Here is a 23,574-nt window from a genome sequence, read left to right as displayed (position 1 = left end):
AGTTGACTCCTACAGCAAGCCTGGAGTAATCAGTAGACTGTTTGTGAAAGGGTTGTCATGGTTACTAAGGGCCTGGGCCATGTTTATAAACATCTCTTTGATCTGATAACGATCGCACGATCGTGGGTCTTTGTGTGTCGGTCTGTGTGTATGTGTGTGGCTATGTGCGTGTGTGTGTGTGTGTATCTGTGTGTGTGTGTGGGGTGTGTTTGTGTGTGTGTGTGTGTGTGTGTGTGGGGGGGGGGTGTGTGTGTGTGTGTTTTTGAGTAGTGTGTGTGTGTGTGTGTGTGTGTGTTTGTGTGTGTGTGTTTGCATGTGTGTCTGTGTGTGTCTTTGTGTGTGTGTGTGTGTGTGTGTTTATGTGTCTGCTTGTGTGTCTGTGTGTGTGTGTATATTGTGTGTGTGTGTTTGCGTGTGTGCATGTGTGTGAGTTTGCAAAATAAAACATGAATAGCTGAATTGCTAAAGCTAAACTGGATGAATAGCTTAAAACCGTAAAAAAAAGTAGTGAAAGTAGTTGAAAAGTCAAATAACACCTTGGCCAGGGACACACTGATTGATGTGCCACAGTGGGATTCGAACCCAGGCCCCCCACACCCTAGCCATGTGCCATAACCACTGCCCTATCTTCAGAACAGACAAACAATGTTCCTTCAGTATTTATAAAGCCTCTCTTTGATCATTAATCCCCACACCTGATTAGTGAGAGACAGTGTGGGAGAACCCTTCAAACAAGCCTTAATAAACAGCGACTTGACCATTAGAGACACACGGCCTTTGTGAACGTATCGGTATAAAATTTATATGGATAAACCTAAAAATGTAGAACAGCATTCCCCCAACTAGAAAATGCATTTCCTGCAGAAAATGCGTGGGAATGCTGAATAGCTGAATTGGACAGGAGGGAGGGAGACAGACAGATAAGGAGACAGACAGACAGACAGACAGATAGAAGTGGAACGCAAATGATCTAGACTGATGATCATAGTTAGTCTAGTTAGTTGACTCCTACAGCAAGACTGGAGTAATCAGTAGACTGTCTGTGAAAGGGTTGTCATGGTTACTAAGGGCCTGGGCAATGTTTATAAACATCTCTTTGATCTGATAACGATAGCACCTGCTCTTAATGTGTCTCCTGTAGCACACCGCAGCAATTCAGACACTGAGGGCAAGCTCTCAAACAAAGCCTCACAGTGGCAAAACGATAACTGTAACAGTCAAATGACGTCATCCTGAGCACCACAAGGCCTTTTTGAACGTATCGGTATAAAATTTATATGGATAAACATAAAAATGTGGGCATATCAGCGATTTAAGAAAGTGGTTCGCTGTGCATTTCGCTGGGAAATGCAAAGAAAGTTATACAGGAGAGTGAATGGAGGGAGTTGTGTTACTCTTGTCGTTTGGAAGCTCAACCAGCCAAAAGTAAAAGGCGTATCACAACACTGACTAGAAAAACTAGACAAAAATACCTACGTTCTGATGTATGAATTGTGTATGACAAGTAGATATTGTGGGTGTGACAGCAGTTTACAGACAAGGAACTAAGATAAGATAATTTTTTCGAAGCGTCACCCTCTAGCTATGACATCATCCACTCTATCAAGCGCAATACACACTCTGTTTAATCGATAAAATTTCCTGAAATAATCACTAAACTTAAACCGCTTTTTCACAAAAACTGTAAAAGATATCAAACTGAAAGGTAGTAGCCGGATAGCTGAAGATATTGTGAACATTTTAAAGTTTGTTTGGCGTCTGTAGGTGAAAGTATGAAGGAGCTGAAAATTTTGGGAGCGGAAGAAGATTTTAAGGAGTTGAAGGCTGCTCTCATTCACTTCAATGTTAAAAAAAGTGTTAAAAAGCTTAACATTTTAAAAAGTATAAATAATAGAAAAAAAAGTTGAAGACGTCCCATCATTAGCTGAAAGAGCTGAACATTTGAAAAGTTGAATGGTTTAAATAGCTGAAAGTATGCAGAAGTTACGGAGAGCTGTAGAACAGCATTCCCCCAATAAAGAACAGAATAACAATAGGTGGAATGCTGTAGAACAGCATTCCCCCAATAAATAAATTTTATCGGTGTAGAATATAGATGTGAATGCCTCCAGCATTCACACCAATCACAGAGGTAAATGTCGTAATGTTATAACATTTTATTGACAACTTAACAAAAAGGCATGCTACGTATTCTCTTCCCATTTTCAACAGCTGTCGTCACTACGACAACAACGGAAGCATTTGGCTGACGGTCGCCAGTTAACATGGTCTCTCGTTAAACTGAAACACCGGCCCACAACCTCCTCGTGTCTACCAAGTTAGGGACCGTTCGGTATTTATGGAATGGACCACCGGAGGAAAATAGGGCAGGGTCATGTCTTTTTATTCTTTGCTTGGGAGAGGGTCGCCCAACATTTTTTACTCTGGGAGTTGGGGGGGACCCAACTTTTGTATTCATGAAAAGAGCAACATTTCAAAGTGGCTTGTTTGGTGCATATTTTTCCATGTAGCTCTCAGTCTCGGTCCCCCATCAGCACCCTAGCAGATGGGTCTGACCACATACGTGGAGTTTGCTGGGGGCAAGAGGAGCACTGCTCCCCTGGTGGCTGAAACGGGTAATTGCAATGTTTAAAAAATGAGTGGAATAATTACGTTTGGCATGACCAGATATTTTATAAATATTTTAAATAACACAAATCAACTAAATGGTGGTAGGTAATACATACACAAGAGGAAGACTGGTAGTGTAGATGTAATGGTGTAGACACATATAGCCGACGGGCGACCGTTGACAGAAAACCCCGTCGATATGATCAGTCGCGTCCCCGAGGTCCAAAAAACTGCCACAGAACAGACAAAAAGACGAGACGTAATACATCTCTATAACAGCAGGCGGCGCTAATCTGTAATGTTGGCCAAGAAATGAAACCCGGCAGCTGATTGGACGAACACGTCACATGGGTTTGTTTTCTCCCTGGAAATTCAGACCCAGACTGTCATGGCGGCCGTTCAGAATACGATCTCATATTGTACTAAAATAGTTCACTGAAACGTGTTTCTGAAAACATTTTAAGCGAGAAACAGGCCATGCAGTTGCTGAATCTGTCTTCATTTCAGATCGACAAAGGTCAGTTTAAAAGATTTTCATCAGATTTTGAGAGACTGTAGTTACTTAATTCCGCTAGTCATTTCCGGGTGAGTCCCGACTTCCCTGCCCCCGACCGAACATGTCAGGTCGGCCAAAATGAACGCCGACAGCCCCCAAGACGACAGATTTGAGTCACTGACCTCACCAGACTGTCCCACGGCCGATAATCGGCCTGATGTGTCCCGGCCTTAACATAAGTAACTGACTGAACAACCAGTATTTCTTTATAACAATCGCAATCCAGGTGATAAGATACTGTTCCACCACATTTCTCTGTATGCGTTTCCTGCAGATGTTGAGCAGCTGTCGGTGGTTAAAGAAGAGGTTCCCCCTGAGCAGCAGGAGTGTAGCTCCAGTGTGGACCAGCAGGAGCCAGAGCCCCCCCCACACATTAAAGAGGAACAGGAGGAACCGTGGAGCAGTCGGGAGGGAGAGCAGCTTCAAGGGCTGGAGGAGGCTGATATCACCAAGGTCCCATTCACTTCTGTCCCTGTGAAGAGTGAAGGTGATGAAGAGGAAGCTCAGTCCTCACAGCTTCATCAAAGACAAACTCAACACATGGAAACAGAAGCTGACGGAGAGGAGTGTGGAGGACCAGAACAAGCCAGGAACTCACATCCACGTTTACAACCAGAGACTGAAGACCAGACTGGAGACTCTTCTGAACCTGAGACTGATGACAGTGCTGATTGGAAGGAGACCAGAGAACCTCAGTCAGCTTTAAACTCTCTCAAACATGATTCAACGTGTAAGAAACCATTCAGCTGCTCTGAGTGTGGCAACAGATTTGGCAAAAAGGCACACCTGAAGATCCACATGAGATCTCACACAGGAGAGAAGCCTTTCAGCTGCTCTGAGTGTGATAAGGCTTTCACCAAAAGTGGAAGCCTGAAGAAACACATGAGAACTCACACAGGAGAAAAGCCTTTCAGCTGCTCTGAGTGTGATAAAGCTTTCACTGAAAATGGAAGCCTGAAGAACCACATGAGAACTCACACCGGTGAAAAGCCTTTCAGCTGCTCTGAGTGTGATAAATCTTTCATCCTAAGTGGACACCTGAAGAAACACATGAGAACTCACACAGGAGAGAAGCCTTTCAGCTGCTCTGAGTGTGATAAATCTTTCACCGAAAATGGAACCCTGAAGATCCACATGAGAACTCACACAGGAGAAAGACCTTTCAGCTGCAGTGTTTGTAATAAATCTTTTACAGTAAGTGGAGGTTTACAGTACCACATGAAAACCCACACAGGTGAAAAACCTTTCAGCTGCTCGGAGTGTGATAAAGCTTTCCCGGAAAGTGGAAGCCTGAAGAAACACATGAGAACTCACACAGGAGAAAGACCTTTCAGCTGCCCAGTTTGTAAGAAATCTTTTAGAGAGAGAGGAGGTTTACGGTCACACATGGCAGTCCACACAGGAGAGAAAAGATTCAGCTGCAGTGTTTGTAACAGAAGATTTGCCTGGCGTGCTGATGTCAAAGCACATAAATGTGTTGGTCCGATGGAAACAGAAGCTGACGGAGAGGACTGTGGAGGACCAGAACCAGCCAGGCACTCAGATCCACGTTTACAACCAAAGACTGAAGACCAGACTGGAGACTCTTCTGATCCTGAGACTGATGACAGTGGTGATTGGAAGGAGACCAGAGAACCTCAGTCAGCTTTAAACTCTCTGAAACAGGATTCAACGTGTAAGAAACCATTCAGATGTTTGGAGTGTAGTAGTAGTAGTAGTAGATAACTTTATTGTCCCCGTGGGGCAGTTGGGTTTGCGGCACAATCGCAAGGCACTTTATGACAAGACATCAGACATATGATATAAACAAATACTCCTTGCATCAGACACCGACAGACAAGACATGACAAATATACATCACACACTACAATACACTATACACCCTTGTGTATGATCAGGCCAGCTGGACGACTAGCTTATTCTGACTGATTTAAAGCTTTTATGGCTTGTGGTACGAAAGAGAATTTGGATCTGTTCTTGGTCAGAAGGGGTAGGCAGAAACGACGCATAGATGGCAGTAGTTTAAAATCTGATGCCAGGGGGTGTGTGTGGTCACATACAATGTTATTGGCCTTTCTCACCAGTCTGTCTTTGTAAATGTGTTCAATGCTCGGTAGCGTTATCCCAAGTAACTTACTGGCAGTTAAGACTGTTTTTCTGATTGTCTTTTTCTGAGACTCAGTGGCATTTCCGAACCAGCAGATAATACATCAAGTTAAAACACTTTCAATAAAAGCAGTATAAAACATTTGTAGCATTTTGTTATTGACATTAAAAACAAGCAGTTTCTTTAAAAAGTACATTCTTTGCTGTGTCTTAGTTTGCAAAAGATCAGTCCAAGAGTCCCATTTAAGCTTGTTGTCCAGTACAATGCCAAGGTATTTGTAGTTTGTAACAACCTGAATGGCCCCACCATTGATAAAAGTGTCGGCGGATTGCTGTGACTTTCTAAAATCTATGGACATTTCTTTGGTCTTATTGGTATTTAAAATTAAGTGTGACTTATTGCACCATTCTAAAAAGGAGTCTAAAACTGGCCCATGATCTACCTCCCCATCCTGTAGCAGACTCACTAGAGCTGTATCATCAGCATATTTAATAAAGTGCCTGTTTTGTAAAGTGCTAGTGCATGAATTTGTGTATAGTATAAATAGTAAAGGAGATAGAACACATCCTTGTGGGGAGCCTGTGGATGTTATCATCGAATCAGACAGAGATGAGCCCACTCTGACCCGCTGGACTCTACTGTTAAGAAAGTCCATGATCCAATTAATAATATGGCAGTGTGGCAGCAGGTTTGGCAACAAGGCACACCTGAAGATCCACATGAGAACTCACACAGATGAAAAGCCTTTCAGCTGCCCAGTTTGTAGGAAATCTTTTACAGAGAGAGGAAGTTTACGGTCACACATGGCTGTCCACACAGGAGAGTAAAGATTCAGCCGCAGTGTTTGTAACAGATTTGCCTGGCGTTCTCACGTCAAAACACATTCACTCAGCAACAATATGACGATAGGACGTATGTAAATAAGCATTTGTTCATGAGCTCTGTTTGAATCTAAGCTCTTTAACAGGCCGTCGCCAAAACTCACCAGACTCAATGTAAATAAACGGTAATTTTATCATCGTAAAACACACTTCATTCAAAGTGGATAGAAACAAAACAAAACGTCTTTCCACTGTTCCAACAATCACCACTCTGGTTTAGTTGAAATAAATCCTTAATTCACCCATTTACATGTGGAGATATGCTTGGTCTATCCACGCTAAAAGTACTGATCATTTACATGGAGTCTGGTGGGTGTGGTGATGGTGATTTCAGGGATTTTATCAAGATAAACAAACGAACGTCAACAGTAACGTTTCTTTTTAGCAACAGTTTGCTTTTATCAAAGCATCACATGTCTTACATTACAAGCCAAGATATAATATTAGTGTCTCTACTCCATCCTCTCTCACAGAAAGAGTCTTTGGATCAGAATAAAATCTTTTTAGTCTGATGTTACTACTGTGACTCCGTTCAGCTTTACATATATCACACACAGGAGGGCCCTAATACGTCAGTCAACAGCTTTTCCAACAGTTTTCCAAGGCTGAAGAGGAAGACTGGTAGTGTAGATGTAACCTAAGTAACTGACTGAACAACCAGTATTTCTTTATACCTATCACAATCCAGGTGATAAGATACAGTTCCACCACATTTCTCTGTATGTGTTTCCTGCAGATGTTGAGCAGCTGCCGGTGGTTAAAGAAGAGGTTCCCCCTGAGCATCAGGAGTGTAGCTCCAGTGTGGACCAGCAGGAGCCAGAGCCCCCCCAACACATTAAAGAGGAACAGGAGGAACCGTGGAGCAGTCAGGAGGGACAGCAGCTTCAAGGGCTGGAGGAGGCTGATATCACCAAGGTCCCATTCACTCCTGTCCCTGTGAAGAGTGAAGGTGATGAAGAGGAAGCTCAGTCCTCACAGCTTCATCAAAGACAAACTCAACACATGGGAACAGAAGCTGACGGAGAGGAGTGTGGAGGACCAGAACAAGCCAGGAACTCACATCCACGTTTACAACCAGAGACTGAAGACCAGACTGGAGACTCTTCTGATCCTGAGACTGATGACAGTGCTGATTGGAAGGAGACCAGAGAACCTCAGTCAGCTTTAAACTCTCTCAAACATGATTCAACATGTCAGAAACCATTCAGCTGCTCTGAGTGTGGCAACAGATTTGGCAAAAAGGCACACCTGAAGATCCACATGAGATCTCACACAGGAGAGAAGCCTTTCAGCTGCTCAAAGTGTGATAAAGCTTTCACCAAAAGTGGAAGCCTGAAGAAACACATGAGAACTCACACAGGAGAAAAAGCCTTTTGGTTGTTTTGGGGGGTATATTTTCAACTCACACAGGTGAAAAACCTTTCAGCTGCTCGGAGTGTGATAAAGCTTTCACCGAAAGTGGAAGTCTGAAGAAACACATGAGAACTCACACAGGAGAAAGACCTTTCAGCTGCCCAGTTTGTAAGAAATCTTTTAGAGAGAGAGGAGGTTTACGGTCACACATGGCAGTCCACACAGGAGAGAAAAGATTCAGCTGCAGTGTTTGTAACAGAAGATTTGCCTGGCGTTCTGACGTCAAAACACATAAATGTGTTGGTCCGATGGAAACCAAAGCTGACGGAGAGGACTGTGGAGGACCAGAACCAGCCAGGAACTCACATCCACGTTTACAACCAAAGACTGAAGACCAGACTGGAGACTCTTCTGATCCTGAGACTGATGACAGTGCTGATCGGAAGGAGACCAGAGAACCTCAGGCAGCTTTAAATTCTCTCAAACAGGATTCAACGTGTAAGAAACCATTCAGCTGCTCTGAGTGTGGCAACAGATTTGGCAACAAGGCACACCTGAAGATCCACATGAGAACTCACACAGATGAAAAGCCTTTCAGCTGCCCAGTTTGTAGGAAATCTTTTACAGAGAGAGGAAGTTTACGGTCACACATGGCTGTCCACACAGGAGAGTAAAGATTCAGCCGCAGATTTGCCTGGCGTTCTCACGTCAAAACACATTCACTCAGCAACAATATGACGATAGGACGTATGTAAATAAGCATTTGTTCATGAGCTCTGTTTGAATCTAAGCTCTTTAACAGGCCGTCGCCAAAACTCACCAGACTCAATGTAAATAAACGGTAATTTTATCATCGTAAAACACACTTCATTCAAAGTGGATAGAAACAAAACAAAACGTCTTTCCACTGTTCCAACAATCACCACTCTGGTTTAGTTGAAATAAATCCTTAATTCACCCATTTACATGTGGAGATATGCTTGGTCTATCCACGCTAAAAGTACTGATCATTTACATGGAGTCTGGTGGGTGTGGTGATGGTGATTTCAGGGATTTTATCAAGATAAACAAACGAACGTCAACAGTAACGTTTCTTTTTAGCAACAGTTTGCTTTTATCAAAGCATCACATGTCTTACATTACAAGCCAAGATATAATATTAGTGTCTCTACTCCATCCTCTCTCACAGAAAGAGTCTTTGGATCAGAATAAAATCTTTTTAGTCTGATGTTACTACTGTGACTCCGTTCAGCTTTACATATATCACACACAGGAGGGCCCTAATACGTCAGTCAACAGCTTTTCCAACAGTTTTCCAAGGCTGAAGAGGAAGACTGGTAGTGTAGATGTAACCTAAGTAACTGACTGAACAACCAGTATTTCTTTATACCAATCACAATCCAGGTGATAAGATACAGTTCCACCACATTTCTCTGTATGTGTTTCCTGCAGATGTTGAGCAGCTGCCGGTGGTTAAAGAAGAGGTTCCCCCTGAGCATCAGGAGTGTAGCTCCAGTGTGGACCAGCAGGAGCCAGAGCCCCCACCACACATTAAAGAGGAACAGGATGAACTGTGGAGCAGTCAGGAGGGAGAGCAGCTTCAAGGGCTGGAGGAGGCTGATATCACCAAGGTCCCATTCACTCCTGTCCCTTTGAAGAGTGAAGGTGATGAAGAGGAAGCTCAGTCCTCACAGCTTCATCAAAGAAAAACTCAACTCATGGAAACAGAAGCTGACGGAGTGGAGTGTGGAGGACCAGAACAAGCCAAGAACTCACATCCAAGTTTACAGCCACAGACTGAAGACCAGACTGGAGACTCTTCTGAACCTGAGACTGATGACAGTGCTGATTGGAAGGAGACCAGAGAACCTCAGTCAGCTTTAAACTCTCTCAAACAGGATTCAGCGTGTAAGAAACCATTCAGCTGCTCTGAGTGTGGCAACAGATTTGGCTACAATGCACACCTGAAGATCCACATGAGAACTCACACAGGTGAAAAGCCTTTCAGCTGCAGTGTTTGTAATAAATCTTTTACAATAAGTGGACATTTACAGTACCACATGAAAACTCACACAGGTGAAAAACCTTTCAGCTGCTCTGAGTGTGATAAAGCTTTCACTGGAAGTGGAAACCTGAAGAAACACATGAGAACTCACACAGGAGAGAAGCCTTTTAGCTGCTCAGAGTGTGATAAAGCTTTCTCTGCGAGTGGAACCATGAAGAAACATATGAAAACTCACACGGGAGAAAGACCTTTCAGCTGCTCTGAGTGTGGCAACAGATTCGGTAACAAGGCACGGCTGAAGAGCCACATGAGATCTCACACAGGAGAGAAGCCTTTCAGCTGCTCTGAGTGTGATAAAGCTTTCACTGGAAGAGGAAACCTGAAGAAACACATGAGAACTCACACAGGTGAAAAATCTTTCAGCTGCAATGTTTGTAACAGAAGATTTGCCTGGCGTTCTGATGTCAAAACGCATAAATGTGTTGGTCCGATGGAAACAGAAGCTGACGGAGAGGACTGTGGAGGACCAGAACCAGCCAGGAACTCACATCCACGTTTACAACAGGAGACTGAAGACCAGACTGGAGACTCTTCGGATCCTGAGACTGGTGACATGGAATAGCGTTTGTGCCTTTAAGTCCAAGCAAAACTTCTCAAGTATCAAACAAAGATCTGTATGTATCAACATCTACAGTATATAGAAGACATTATATTGTGCGGTTGGAAAGAGTACACTCTTATTTTAAATATTTTATTAAATATTGTTTTGTCTTGTAATGTCTGTCATATAATCAATTATAATCAAGAAATCAGACAAATGTAACCACCCGATGTTTTATAGGGCCCACGCATATATTCACTTCTTTCTGAGTAACTTATGTTTAGCAAGATTCACTTATAATCATGTATCAATATGGGAGTTTATTCAATACACATTGGGTTCATGTTTTCATTTTGTCATGTTTAAGCACAATTTAGGCCCCGCAGTCTCGGAGAGGAGACTTTTCTCTCTGTGTCAGGGTTGAAAGCTATCTGTAGTTTAAACAAGGGAGATGTGAGGGAGGTAGCATAGGGACGTTAGCCTAGCAAGGTGTTTCCTGTCAGTGAGCGGAGGAGTTTTCTCTTTGACGCAAAGCTGAGTGACGTATTATGATCTGTATATTGTTATTGTCTGGGTCACAACGACCTAGGTGTGTCTCCACGTGCCTACGTACGTAGCCACGCCATAGATTTAACACAGAAGCATAAATCACGCTTAAGCCTTATAATGGTAGGGAAAACCCTGTGTTGTGTAGCCCTGGTTAAAAAGCAGCATTCCCGTACCTAAGAGGGCGATGAGGCGGTGTGCGTCCTGCGGGTGGCGCTGGTAGCGCACCACCTCCTCGTAGGGGCAGTTGAGGGCGTTGTAGCAGCTGCTGGGGCAGCGGGTGCAGCAGGAGGGCTGGACGGTGCTGTGAGAACGCCGCCGACACAGACGCATGCTGCGCCTGAAGCCCACTGAGAAAAAAATCAAAAGTTAACATTATTGTATGAATCTTTGATAAAGGATCAAGGATATGTGCGGCACTCGTGCAAACCCTTATATAGAACATATAACTGATATAAACCACTTGTGATGTGCAGATTGCAGTGCAGGATAGAGTCACATTGTTGCAGAGATTTCAGACAAACGGTGGTAGAAGTATTCAGATCCTTGACTTAAGTAAAAGTACTAATGCCACACTGTAGAAATACTCTGTTACAAGTTAAAGTCCCGCATTGAAAATATTACTTCAGTAAAAGTCTGTAAGCATCATCAGGAAAATGTAGTTAACGTATTAAAAGTAAAGAACAATCCTCCCAACAGTTGTGTGTTTAATGGTCTGATCATCTCAGCTGGACTTGTAGCCGTTATATTGTTGGCTAGTTTACTTTAGAATCAAACATCAGATTTTATAAACTACATGTGTTTTGTGTGCAGAAATCTTAATGTGTAAAGTAACTAGTAACTAAAGCTGTAACAGATGAATGTAGTGGAGTAAAAAGTCCAATATTTCTATCTGAAATGTAGTGGAGTAGAAGTAGACAGTGGCATGAAAAGAAAAGACTCAAGTAAAGTACAAGTACCTCAACATTTGGACTTAAGTACAGTACTGGAGTACATGTACTTAGTTACATTCCACCGCTGATTTAAGACTTACCTAAGTAGATCCCTTGGGCGTTGCTGCTGAAGTCATCCTCCTCTGGTTAAAGAGAAGCAGAGAGGAACAGATACGGAGGTGAGTTCACCCACAAATTGATCGTTGTACGTATTTGGTCCTCTGTACTATGAAAGCACTCCACAGGCAGATAAAAAAAATACAAATATTGGAGGTATTCCTCACCTTCTCGGAGCTCCTCTGACATGTCCCCGTTAGACAGCAGGAGGGTTAGCAAAAGAAACAAAACAAAAAAAACATGTTTCAGATGAAGGACGAAGACTGAGAATTCGCAGTCAAAACCAGACAAAACACAGATCTTCAACAGGGGGCTCAGTTTTATGCAGCACAATATGTTTTAGCTCCATCCTAATTATTTTTATTACATTTTATATATTTATTTGTCTTTTTATTTACAGGTTCCATGTTGAATTTTAACGTGTGTCTTTTGTTTTGGTAACACGTATGTATAGTAATGTAAAAACTAGTTTTTTTCATTTTAAAGTTTAAAATAAATTAAAATAAGTCTGAAAATATACAGTACATATATAGTAAATTGAATGCAACATATATATGTTGCATTCATTTTAATATATACAGTATATATACATACACACATATACATACATATATACAGCATCTCACAAAAGTGAGTACACCCCTCACATTTTAGTAAATATTTCATTATATCTTTTAATGGGACAACACTGAAGAAATTACACTTTGCTACAATGTAAAGTATAAAGTGTACAGCTTGTATAACAGTGTAAATGTGCTGTCCCCTCAAAATAACAACACACCACCATTAATGTCTAAACCGCTGGCAACAAAAGGGAAGGGAGTACACCCCTATGTTAAATTCCCATAGAGGCAGGCAGATTTTTATTTTTAAAGGCCAGTTATTTCATGGATCCAGGATACTATGCATCCTGATGAAGTTCCCTTGGCCTTTGGAATTAAAATAGCCCCCCATCATCACATACATAGCCTTCACCATACCTAAAGATTGGCATGGTTTTATGTTGGTTAGTTTGATTTCTACTGAGAGATGATTTTATGGAAAGTACCCCAAGAAAAAAGACTTACCTACCAGATTCAAATGCCTCCTCATCTGACAGAAATACAAAAAAAACACACACACACACACAGAGGAAATGAATCGCAAAGAAAATAAGGGTAGTAAGTTTGTTTTTTTTTACATAAGAATACAGGTCAGTAAAGCAATAGGTGACAGGTGAAGCTTTACCTGCTTCTACACATTTGTCATCAATGGCCATCATGTCTTCCTCTGTGGGTGAAAAATGGACATAGAGTTATATTGTATTTAAAAGAAAATACAGCATAGTAAACCAGTGTTAACCTTAACCTTTAAACCCTGTTTAACAAGTGTGGTAACCCTTGTGTTGTCTCCACCGTCGTCCATGAACTTGTCATTCCGGGTCAAAATTGAAAAATGCGTTTTGTTTGGACCTTTTTCCTTTTTTTTAAATGCTTTTGGCGCTTTTTAAAAAGTTTTTGTCCCTCTTTTCAATGCTTTTTTTTTTAATCACGGTCAATAAACCTAATAAAATGGCATTATACCAAAGAGTTTGAAAAAAAGCAGATATAAATTATTTTGACTAATACAAATGTTAAGATCAGAGGATGTTGAGTGAATCACATACATATTAACACACATAAGTTTGGTCAGAATGCTGTTTTGAAGCCATTTAAACCTTTTTTTTTATTTTTTTAAAAGCCACAAAATTTGATAAAAAAAACAAAATTCAATGGAAGTGATCAATTTTACCTGCGAAGAACATGGATGCATGAATGTATATGTTGTATGGGTTCCATACAACATACATGCATGCATCCAAGTTATTTTGGGGCAATTTGGTCATTAAGAAACCCATATTTCTGATATAAAAACTATGAAAACGGGTCAAAGTTGACCCGAGGCCAACACAATACGACAAAATATTGATCTAGAAATCTGTTTGTCTTTTCCATTTCAGCGTAGCTCGCAATCGATACCACACGCTAGCCACGTAGCCAGCGGTTGTTTGACACTTTACAACTTAGTGTTCATGGGAAATGTAGAATTAATACTACAGTGTTGCCAGATAAAAAAATGACGTTTCCAAGCCAAAACACACGCACAACCGCCCACATTTCTTAGTGGAAAACGGACCAATCTGGCAACACCGACTTGTCGCATTGTTTCTGCAGCTGGCCAGTTCAAACAGACGTAGCGTTATTTGCTCTATCCATCACCAGCCCAAATTGGCTAGTAACTTTACAATGCTACCCGCCAAAGTTAGTGTTTACCCGCGTCAATTTCAAGCCCTGAACACAACATATGTGTCATTTCGTTTTTAAAACTAAATGGCTAAACTGTACAACATGAAGTGTTGCCTCCTTACCTTCCTCGACAGTGCTCACTTCAGTATGCGTTGGGGTAAAACACAACGACACTCAAATGTGAAACCAGGTTGTACGGAGACCATCAATTTTTAAAAAAGACTTTTATGCATGGTCTGAGGGAAATGTGGGGGAACTTACAGGTCTGTATGCAGGCATGTGGCTGATAAGGCTGAGACCACCAGAAATCCCTCTGCTTCCTGTTACAACAAGCAGACTACGGTTAAAACGATGCCACAACACACACAACATACGGTAACACTTGAACGTATCTATATAAGAGTGACATGACACTGTCATGACACATGAACCCTAACCCTAACTTGTCATGACAAAACCAAATGACATTTACTGAAAGAAGTGTTATGTCATAAATGTTTATAATGTTTATGACATGTTAATGACAGTGTCATGTCACACTTTTGTAGATACCTTCAAGTAAAGTGTAACCCAACATACTAAGCAGGGGCGATTCTAGGATCAGAGTTTTAGGGGTGCCGGGCACCCTTTTAACGGAATTTTTGTAAACGTTATTCTACTTTGCTAACTGTGCATTTTAACATCATTTTGGACTATCATGATAAGGGAAACAGTGAATTATCTAACTAGAAAGACCCTTTTTCATAAAACATGAATGCATGAATGCAGGAGTTAATTACTACAGTTGACAATTTCACAACCACCCTTTAAGCGTCAGCGGAGATAAAGTTTAACACACAAAAAAAAAAAGTTTAATGAAAAGGTTCTGGTTTCTTGTTATTAATTACACCAAAAAAGTGTTTCTGTTTCTGCTCACAGTAGAACTGGGTAGCAGTGGGAATTTTGCGAAGCATAATAAATATCCCTTTAAATAAGAAACATATTCTGACAAAATCAGTAAACTCTCCTGACCGTTTCAGCAGGTTGGTGGAGGGGATGAGGCCGGCGCAGGCCGTGTTGCTGGGCAGTTTCTTGGCCTGCCACCAGAGGGCGTCCGTCTGGTCCACAATCTCCAGGACGTCCCCTTTTATAAAGCTCATACCGGCGTCAGCGCAGGGGATGGCCAGGTCCTCCTGGGGGCTGTAGTCAACCATGGTCCGCACGTAGAGCTAAAACCGGAGAAGTTACTTTAATATGATGAAAAGTATATTGTGGTGGTTTTTTTTAATTTAAATTAGCGTATCAATGATGCTGTACCATTGTCTGGTTGTGGACCGGCCTTTCCGTGATGGGAACCACCTTAAACATGATGGTGCCTTGAGACCTCGCTTGCTGATTGGTTGTAAAGAAACAACATGGATTAATCAGCAGATATTATTGGCTTATAGACTTTAAAAAAATAGATAAAGGGCACTGTAAAGCATGGATCTGATTCCGCTTTAAGAGGCCTTTTGATTTTAAAGAAAAATCTTTGGTAACACTTTTCATTTATTTTCATTATTTAGGTTACCACACAGGACACAGGAGTGATAATTAGACTTAATGAATACTATTTTAATCACTGAACAAACGAGGGAGGTGTTTGGTGATTCAGAAGTCTGGAAATTATAGACGAAAAGGAAAGACAATTTGGCATTCAATACCGTAGATATGGTGAAGGGATAAAGGATATATATATATATATATATATATATATATATATATATATATATATATATAACATGAATATAATAAAATGTGTGGTCTCATTTTACAGTTAGTATCCATGCAAAATTGACGTACCACAACTTGGATGACTTGCTCAGGTTCCATCCCATAAACAGGAAAACCATTCACCTCGATGATTCTGTCCCCTGCATGGAGCAGACCTACACACACACACACACACACACACACACACACACACACACACACACACACACACACACACACACACACACACACACACACACACACACACACACACACACACACACACACACACACACACACAAACCAAATTTACGTTCCCTTTAACATGACAAATGAAAAGGTGCAGCTTGCTATGTTTTTTGTTATACTATATTTTACCTTAAATATAATATAACATAAGTTAGGTTATAAATAAGATTTAAAAAAATCAGTGCATAATCATACGGTAAACAATCAAATTTGAGCACAGTTCATTCTTGACTGTTGACTGTGACAAATTAATAAAAACCTGAATGAAAGCTGGAAAAATAAATCTTTTAGCTTGGATCTTATCTTATTCTGAACACAATGAAAGTCCAGTCCAAGTCAAAACTCACTCTCAACATAATTAAATCAAATTATTTTGACTTCCAGTTAGCAATACAAAGCTGGGATATGCAGTATATGGAGGACATTGTCCTTGAGAGAAAAGGCTCACCACTACGATCAGCCAGCCCTCCGTGAATCACCCGAGCGATAAAAATGTCCCCCGAGATCTCGTTTCTTTTTATGGTCGCTCCCTGGAACAGAAAAGGTTAAAGACATGGAATAAATAAAGCTGCTGTGGTGTGGAGTCAAGATCAAATCGAATCACGCGAATGAAGACGAATAAAACTGATTCTGCGGAAAAGCCATGACAGGATGCAAACACTGGATGAGTGGGGGTGGGAAGGTCTGATTCATGACAGTTTAGACACAAAACAAAGTAACGGTGACACAAATGAGTGCTGTCTAGTTCCTAAAATGAGACAGCCGACATCACTGGTGAGAAGAAAGCATGAAGCTACATTTACATTGCTGCTTTTTGGTTTAAAAAACAAATATCTTTTGCTATGTTTCCCCCTCTCATACACCTTTTTCACAGCAGACATGTTAACATGTAGGACAAGCACAGGTGTATTCAAAACCATTATCGATGGCTGCGTTCCACTTAAAAGAGGCCCTGGTATTAAACCATTACTGATGGCTGCATTCCACTTAGGAGAGACCCTGGTATTGTGCATGCTGACTCACTGAAATATCTTACTGGGACACTTGATGGAATTGAGCCATCGTTAAGCTCAAGAGTTAACCCTTAAAAACCAAAACGTAGCGATGTAAATGTAGCCTAAGTTGAAATATGAAAGAACGGAATGGCCCACAACACGACGGAAGAAAATGACGTGAAATGCCACGAAAATGACTAAAGAAATGTCAGCTACCGCTGTGCGTGTTTGCAGGTCAGCTGCTCTACGGAGACAGCTTGAACGGACCCAGGACGTCCACTCTTTGGGGTTCTCTCAAGTTGCCTTCTTCTTCTTCCACTTCTTCCGCTGGTTTGAACGACCCCATTTTACAGCGTGGGAGGTCTCCTTGGGCTCATCAGGCAGGCCATTGGTCAGAAGATGCTTGGACACTCGAAGCTCAGCGTGATTCTTCCGTGGCGAAAGGGCATTCTTGGTTTTCAGGGTAATTTGGGGTGACCCGCGACAGGAAGCAGACTGACAGCTGGTCCGCTGAGAGGTGGAGGGATCCAGGGAGCTGCTGAGGGAGCTGGAGGAGGAGGAGGTAGAGGAAGGAAGCGAGGGGAAGGAACAAGTGGATCGGTGTGTCGGGGATGGACTTGGTTGCCCTCGGCTCTTCGGAGATTGGCTGTTCTCCGGTGTGCCGTCTCGCTCGGCGGGCGTCAGGGCGTTGCTCTCAGTCCTGGTGGCGGGGCCCAGGAGCGTCTGCAGCCGGTCCACAACCTGAGCGAGAAGGGCCAATGCCTGGGAGTTGTCCCGCACCGTCTCCGACATGCGTTCGGTTGCGGCGGCCATCGTCTCCCCGAGGAGCTTGATGTCTTTGGTGTTGTTCTCCATGGAGCAGGCGGCCAGCTGCACCGTCATCCTCAGCTCGTCCAGACTCTCCTGCTTGGCCAGCTCCACGGGGGGTACTGGGGGCAAATCCACCCCGCGGCGAGGGCGCATGGGGCTCGGGGGAGCGGTGCGGATGCGAGGGCTCTGGCTTGGAAGGCCTGGATGCAGTCCTCGCGGGAGGTAGTGGCCTGCGTTGGGGTAGTAGGGCACGGTGAGACACGGGGGAGACATAGTCCACCGCCGGGGGGCCGTGGGGAGCGGGGATTGGGCATTGCTGGACTCTCCGGCTTCATCTTCGTCTCCCCCGTCTAGCTCTTCGATGACGTTGTCTCCAATGAAAAGACAAGAGCTGTAGACCGACGGCGCAGAGCGGTTCAGACTTTGCTCCCAGAGCAGGCCGGAGTAACAAACTCTACAGCGCCTCATCGGCTCGCTGCAGCACATCAGGCAGTGAGTCGTCGGCTTATGGCGGGGAGGAGGGCAAGGCCGAGCTGCCGCCGCCGCGTGACACGTCGGCTCAGTCGGCGGGAAGCTGCCTCTGCGGACGCTACACCAGGATGAATTCTTGGAGTTTAGGCACACGGCGGCAGCAGGGCTCCGGATCCCAAATGCACCGCCTCGGCGAAGCCTCTGTTGGGTCAGATGCCTCAGGGTGTCCCAGTGGCTGCGGATCCCCCCTCTGGAGCATTTTGTCCAAGGGGGGGGCGCACTGGGCAGCGGCGGCTCGACTCTCTGGTGGTTGCGCAGCTGTGAGACAACAGAGTCACTCAAAGGTAGAGGGAAATGTTTAACACTGAAATGTAACTAAGTACATTTACTCCAGTACTGTACTTAAGTCCAAATGTTAAGGTACTTGTACTGTAGGTACTTGAGTCTTTTCTTTTCATGCCACTTTCTACTTTTACTCCGCTACATTTCAGAGAGAAATATTGTACTTTTTACTCCACTACATTCATCTGACAGCTTTAGTTACTAGTTACTTCACACAGTGTTAAAAGAGCTGCAAATAGAAGACCCAAAAGGCATACTTATGACAAACAGAAGACTTGCAAATAAGTATCTTGCAGACACTGATAATAAATGAGACACAGATGTCTCCGATTATTATTTTGTTTTTCTTTAAAATCCTTTTTCAGTGGTTTCCTTCTGTTTGGAAATCTGAAGCATCAACAGACAATTACTCAAATGAGAGATTATTAAATTCAAACATCTGGTCTATGTTGGATGCAGTCAGCTGTTTTCATTTATATTTAGCACAAAAAAGCCTACATATTAAAAAAAACAAAAAAAAACACACGAGCATCTGCTTCAATGTTATTGTGGTCCAGTTCAGTCGATATACTGAAGTGTATGCATGGTTTACAGACAAACACATGAAAATGTGAAGATCCTTTTCCAAATATGTTCAAAAAAGCAAAATATTTACCTTTTTTTATTTTTATATTATGGGCAGCTTAAAGAGTCAGTTTATCCAAATCACAAAATATATTTTCATACCTATCCCTATACAGATAATTCAGATTTTGATATATCGATCCATGAGACTTCTGTATCTACCCAAATACTGTAGAGTTATAAAGAAAGGAACATTTCTGAACTACAGTACACTATATGGCCAAAAGTATGTGGACACCTCCATCCTGTATTTAGGTCACATACTTTACATTATTATAACACACAAACCACAGGAAACATGTTCTAATGTTGAGCTTTATACTGACATGGCTGGGTGAACATTGCCAGTTTATCAGGTACACCTAAAACCAATGCAACTATTTTCTAGTCTTGTTTCAAAATACATCAAATCAGAGCTTCATTTGCAGTTTTATATTTGAATTTTTTTTTAAAGTGCTCATATTATTCTCATTCTCATTTTCAGATTCAGAATTGTATTTAGAGGTTATATCAGAATAGGTTTACATGGTTTAATTTTCAAAAAACACCATATATTTGTTGTACTGCACATTGCTGCAGCTCCTCTTTTCACCCTGTGTGTTGAGCTCTCTGTTTTAGCTACAGAGTGAGAGTTCCATCTTTGTTGGTAGTCGCACATGCTCAGTAGTAGTAGTAAGGACTACTAGCCAGTCAGAAGCAGAGTATGGGGCGTGCCCTGACAGTTCCTAGGTAAGGACTACTAGCCAGTCAGGAGCAGAGTATGAGGGCGTGCCCTGACAGTACCTAGGTAAGGACTACTAGCCAGTCAGAAGCAGAGTATGAGGGCGTGCCCTGACAGTACCTAGGTAAGGACTACTAGCCAGTCAGAAGCAGAGTATGAGGGTGTGCCCTGACAGTAGCTAGGTAAGGACTACTAGCCAGTCAGAAGCAGAGTATGAGGGCATGCCCTGACAGTACCTAGGTAAGGACTACTAGCCAGTCAGAAGCAGAGTATGAGGGCGTGCCCTGACAGTACCTAGGTAAGGACTACTAGCCAGTCAGAAGCAGAGTATGAGGGTGCCCTGACAGTACCTAGGTAAGGACTACTAGCCAGTCAGAAGCAGAGTATGAGGGCGTGCCCTGACAGTACCTAGGTAAGGACTACTAGCCAGTCAGAAGCAGAGTATGAGGGCATGCCACGCTAGCAGCTAGACGAGCATTATAACGTGTGTTCCAAAGTGACACAGAAAAGATATACAACACAATAAAGGAAAGGGGAAAAGCCAAAAAGCATAATATGAGCACTTTAATATGTAATGCTGTATTTCAGCTGCGTAGCTTACCAGAGGCTGTTTATTCTTGACCAGGCAGATGATCCTGGTGGCCTCCTCATCATCTGGCAGCTCTTCTGGCATCGGTGGCAGCACCGGCTCGTAGTCCTTCTGGGCCACCGTATCGTGAGCTGAGAGAAGAGCCTACAAATCAATCAGAACAGATTTTTATTTAATTGAAAACTGCTGCGCTCGGGGCCAAAATAACAACGTAGTTCAGGGTCACTTTGACGACTTTCATCTGCATTTATATGGGTCTTTGTTTAGCACCTTTTTAAACTGTCCTTCTCCCACATGCATGCCTTCCTTTTTTTTACTCCCACACACACTCATCATATCAGTGGTTCTCAAACTTTTGTCAACAATGTACCCCCTTTGAAATATTTCTTTTTTTCCCCCTGCAGTACTCCAAAGTACGCCTAAGAGTGCACGTACCCCCATTTGAGAATATATACCATAAGTCCGACTTATCTTATTTTGTCACTTGAACAAAGTATAAAGATGCAGGGAACCCAAATTACAAGAAAAAAAAGACAGACGCCTATAAAAATGTACAAATCTTTAGTGATAATCACTCAAAATGCTCTTATAGAACAGTTCAACGTTTTTGTTGGAAGCCAATGTAAATGACCCAAATAAGATGCTGTGTGAAGTCAGTATAAACAGAAATGCTCAGTATATGCACCGATAAAAAGAATTTTGCAACTTTTGGACATTAACCCCAAAACTCTAGTCTCGCATTGCCAGACCTTCTTCCACAGCGCTGCGGAAGAGGAAGGTCTGGCTAGTCCACCCAGCATTCCGGGATGGGAGAAAAACGTGCCCTGGTTTATTGGTATTCTTTAAACCAATCACAATCGTCTTGGGCGGAGCTAAGTTCCGACAAGGTAACAGTGCCTCTGCTAAATAGCCTCTGGAAGGAACTTGTTTTGGTGGAACGTGTGTACGTTCCAAAGTCGTTAGTCTAGCTAGCTGTCTGGATTTACCCTGCAGAGATCTGAGGAGAAGTTAACCATAGTTAGGGTTAGAACGCCAACAGAGAGACAGAGGAAGGGGACCGACATCCGGCCGAAAATGAGGGGCGTCCGGCGGAACCTCTGGCGACACCGGAGCAATCCCGGAAATGAATCGTGACTTGTTACCTGCAGGTGCGGCTGTCTCAGGAGGCGGTAAAGCTCATTTGCGTCTTCAGAGCATCCCGGCAGCGCTGTGATGTCAACCAGCAACTAAACACACACAACAAACCACATACCAATTATTATTATTTTAAAAGAAAAAAAGCCTTCTACAAAACAACTGCGAGCAACAAATTGCTGATGAAACCCAATCTGAGGTGTAACCTGAAGAGAGAGTCCTGAAGCGTAGTCCAGAGCTGGGACTGGGGAATCTCGGAGGTACCCCTGAAGACACTCGTAGACCTGAAAAACAAGGTCGTGAAACGATTTATGTATTTTTTCAATGGAAACTTGAAGGCACCAAGAATATCCTCAAATACTGTGAGGCTTTTATTATATTATCAAAGCCCAAATATCTATAGAATAATAACTATATATTTTACAGTCCTGAAATGACCTTTTTTCCTACAGTAACAGTGAAAACACACCGGGCGCACAAGTGATCGCCGGCCTGGCCATTCATTCCACGCTGGTCACAAAGCACGTGTCTGTGTGTGTATGTGTGTGTCAGTGTGTATCTGTGTCAGTGTGTTTGCGTGTGTGTCAGTGTGTGTGTCAGTGTGTGCGTGTGTGTGTGTGTGTGTGTGTGTGTGTGTGTGTGCCAGTGTGTGTGTGTGTGTGTGTGTCAGTGTGTGTGTGTGTGTGTGTGTGTTTTGTTTGTGTGTGTCAGTGTGTGTGTGTGTGTGAGAGTGTGTGCCAGTGTGTGTCAGTGTGTGTGTGTGTGTGTGTGTGTGTGTGTGAGAGTGTGTGCCAGTGTGTGTGTGTGAGTGTGTGTGCCAGTGTGTGTGTGTGTGAGTGTGTGTGTGTGTCTGTGTGTGTGTGTGTGTGTGTTAGTGTGTGTGTGTGTGTGTGTGTGTGTGTGTGTGTGTGTGTGTGTGTGTGTGTGTGTGAGTATGTGTCAGTGTGTGTGTGCGCGTGTGTGTGCGCGTGTGTGTCAGTGTGTGTTAGTGTGTGTCAGTGTGTGTGTGTGTGTGTGTCTCTCCGTGTGCCCAATCACATCTCGCACAAAAAATATAGGAGACGCCGGAACGATCGCTGCAGCACGCGGGCCGACACGGACGCTACACGCGCTGGTACGAACAGACCGATTGGATAACATGAGAGCCGAAATAAAAAAAGCTGCGCTAAGCTGCTATCCGTGTGTTTTTACTGTAAGAGTTAGGTGTATGCACATCCCATCCCATATTTTGAATGCCAGGTGCAGGACAAAAGATTTAATGATGAAGATTTTAGCTCCAAAAAATTTAATTTGACTGGAAAATGACACTTTCTCCTGATTTCTTGTATTTTTATCAGTCTTCTGCACTGTAGCTAGGGTTAAAATTTTCTTCCCTTAGATCCATTATTTGAGTATGAATGTAAAGAAAATCCAAATAAACATCTAACAAAAGTGATCTTTACAATACAACTAATATACAACTTTAACCTGGAAACAAAAACACATATTTTAACCCGAAAACGACAAACCAAGAAGGTGTTGTAAGAAAGGTTACCATAACTACACATCGAACAAAAGATATGATAAAGTACTAGAATAATCACTGAAAACAAACAATGGAATATAAAAACTGATGTTAGTATTTAGCGCAGAGCCACATCAAAGACTAAAGTTCATTTTCAGGATGTTTGCTACGGTGGCTGACAGGGGCAAACGCAATGCAACTTCATGAAACACACGCAAGTAGACTTACTTATTTACAGTACAAACATTTGCAGCGCGTTTGTGTATTTTGTTGCACATGTGTTGTCAAATTTATGAAGACGTTTTCTTAATTTGCTTGCGTTTTGTTAAGTTGCAGTGCGTTTGCCCCCTGTCGGCCACCGTAGGTTTCAGACCTTGAGCAGCGATTGCAGCCAGGAGGCGTTCAGGAGCCCGTGGAGAATCTCAGCTCCGT

General features: G+C 42.8%; 4 protein-coding genes across 6 annotated transcripts in view; 3 read left to right on the top strand and 1 right to left on the bottom strand.

Annotated features, from left to right (window-relative positions):
- The first annotated feature begins 3,785 nt into the window (after positions 1-3,785).
- Positions 3,786-5,762, top strand: LOC120554265 (gastrula zinc finger protein XlCGF17.1-like). Its single transcript, XM_039793053.1, has one exon. The coding sequence runs from the start codon at positions 3,965-3,967 to the stop codon at positions 4,889-4,891; it is 927 nt and encodes a 308-aa protein (XP_039648987.1). The 5' UTR covers positions 3,786-3,964; the 3' UTR covers positions 4,892-5,762.
- A 1,797-nt stretch (positions 5,763-7,559) lies between these two features.
- LOC120554266 (protein krueppel-like) lies at positions 7,560-8,997 on the top strand (the record flags this gene model as incomplete). Its single annotated transcript, XM_039793055.1, has 2 exons — positions 7,560-8,005; positions 8,960-8,997. Coding segments are annotated over exons 1-2 (411 nt in total), but the record flags the coding sequence as incomplete, so codon positions are not given.
- Positions 8,998-9,153: 156 nt separating this feature from the next.
- LOC120554256 (gastrula zinc finger protein XlCGF17.1-like) lies at positions 9,154-10,239 on the top strand. The gene has a single exon (XM_039793040.1). It carries the CDS (start codon positions 9,226-9,228, stop codon positions 10,132-10,134), a length of 909 nt encoding a protein of 302 aa, XP_039648974.1. The 5' UTR covers positions 9,154-9,225; the 3' UTR covers positions 10,135-10,239.
- Positions 10,240-10,736: 497 nt separating this feature from the next.
- The window catches only part of LOC120554216 (MAGUK p55 subfamily member 4-like), a 13,088-nt gene continuing 250 nt past the window's right edge, over positions 10,737-23,574 (bottom strand). Inside the window, exons 2-16 of one of the 3 annotated variants that reach the window (XM_039792962.1) lie at positions 23,516-23,574; positions 21,845-21,922; positions 21,647-21,730; positions 20,517-20,648; positions 16,401-16,482; positions 15,794-15,879; positions 15,269-15,343; positions 14,984-15,180; positions 14,234-14,292; positions 14,095-14,112; positions 12,936-12,977; positions 12,780-12,800; positions 11,876-11,890; positions 11,693-11,734; positions 10,737-11,009 (exon numbers count right to left, since the gene is read on the bottom strand). The exon at positions 23,516-23,574 is cut by the window's right edge and continues 63 nt beyond it. In XM_039792962.1, coding sequence (XP_039648896.1) covers positions 10,768-11,009; positions 11,693-11,734; positions 11,876-11,890; positions 12,780-12,800; positions 12,936-12,977; positions 14,095-14,112; positions 14,234-14,292; positions 14,984-15,180; positions 15,269-15,343; positions 15,794-15,879; positions 16,401-16,482; positions 20,517-20,648; positions 21,647-21,730; positions 21,845-21,922; positions 23,516-23,574 — 1,232 coding nt within the window. In that variant the 3' untranslated portion in view covers positions 10,737-10,767. Of the gene's footprint in view, positions 11,010-11,692; positions 11,735-11,875; positions 11,891-12,775; positions 12,801-12,935; positions 12,978-14,094; positions 14,113-14,233; positions 14,293-14,983; positions 15,181-15,268; positions 15,344-15,793; positions 15,880-16,400; positions 16,483-17,163; positions 18,547-20,516; positions 20,649-21,646; positions 21,731-21,844; positions 21,923-23,515 lie in introns of those variants that run through there. The other 2 variants (XM_039792963.1, XR_005638333.1) reach the window with 2 other exon arrangements.

Source organism: Perca fluviatilis, chromosome 24, assembly GCF_010015445.1.
Source record: "Perca fluviatilis chromosome 24, GENO_Pfluv_1.0, whole genome shotgun sequence".
NCBI lineage: Eukaryota > Metazoa > Chordata > Actinopteri > Perciformes > Percidae > Perca > Perca fluviatilis.
This window is presented reverse-complemented; position numbering and strand designations above follow the sequence as displayed.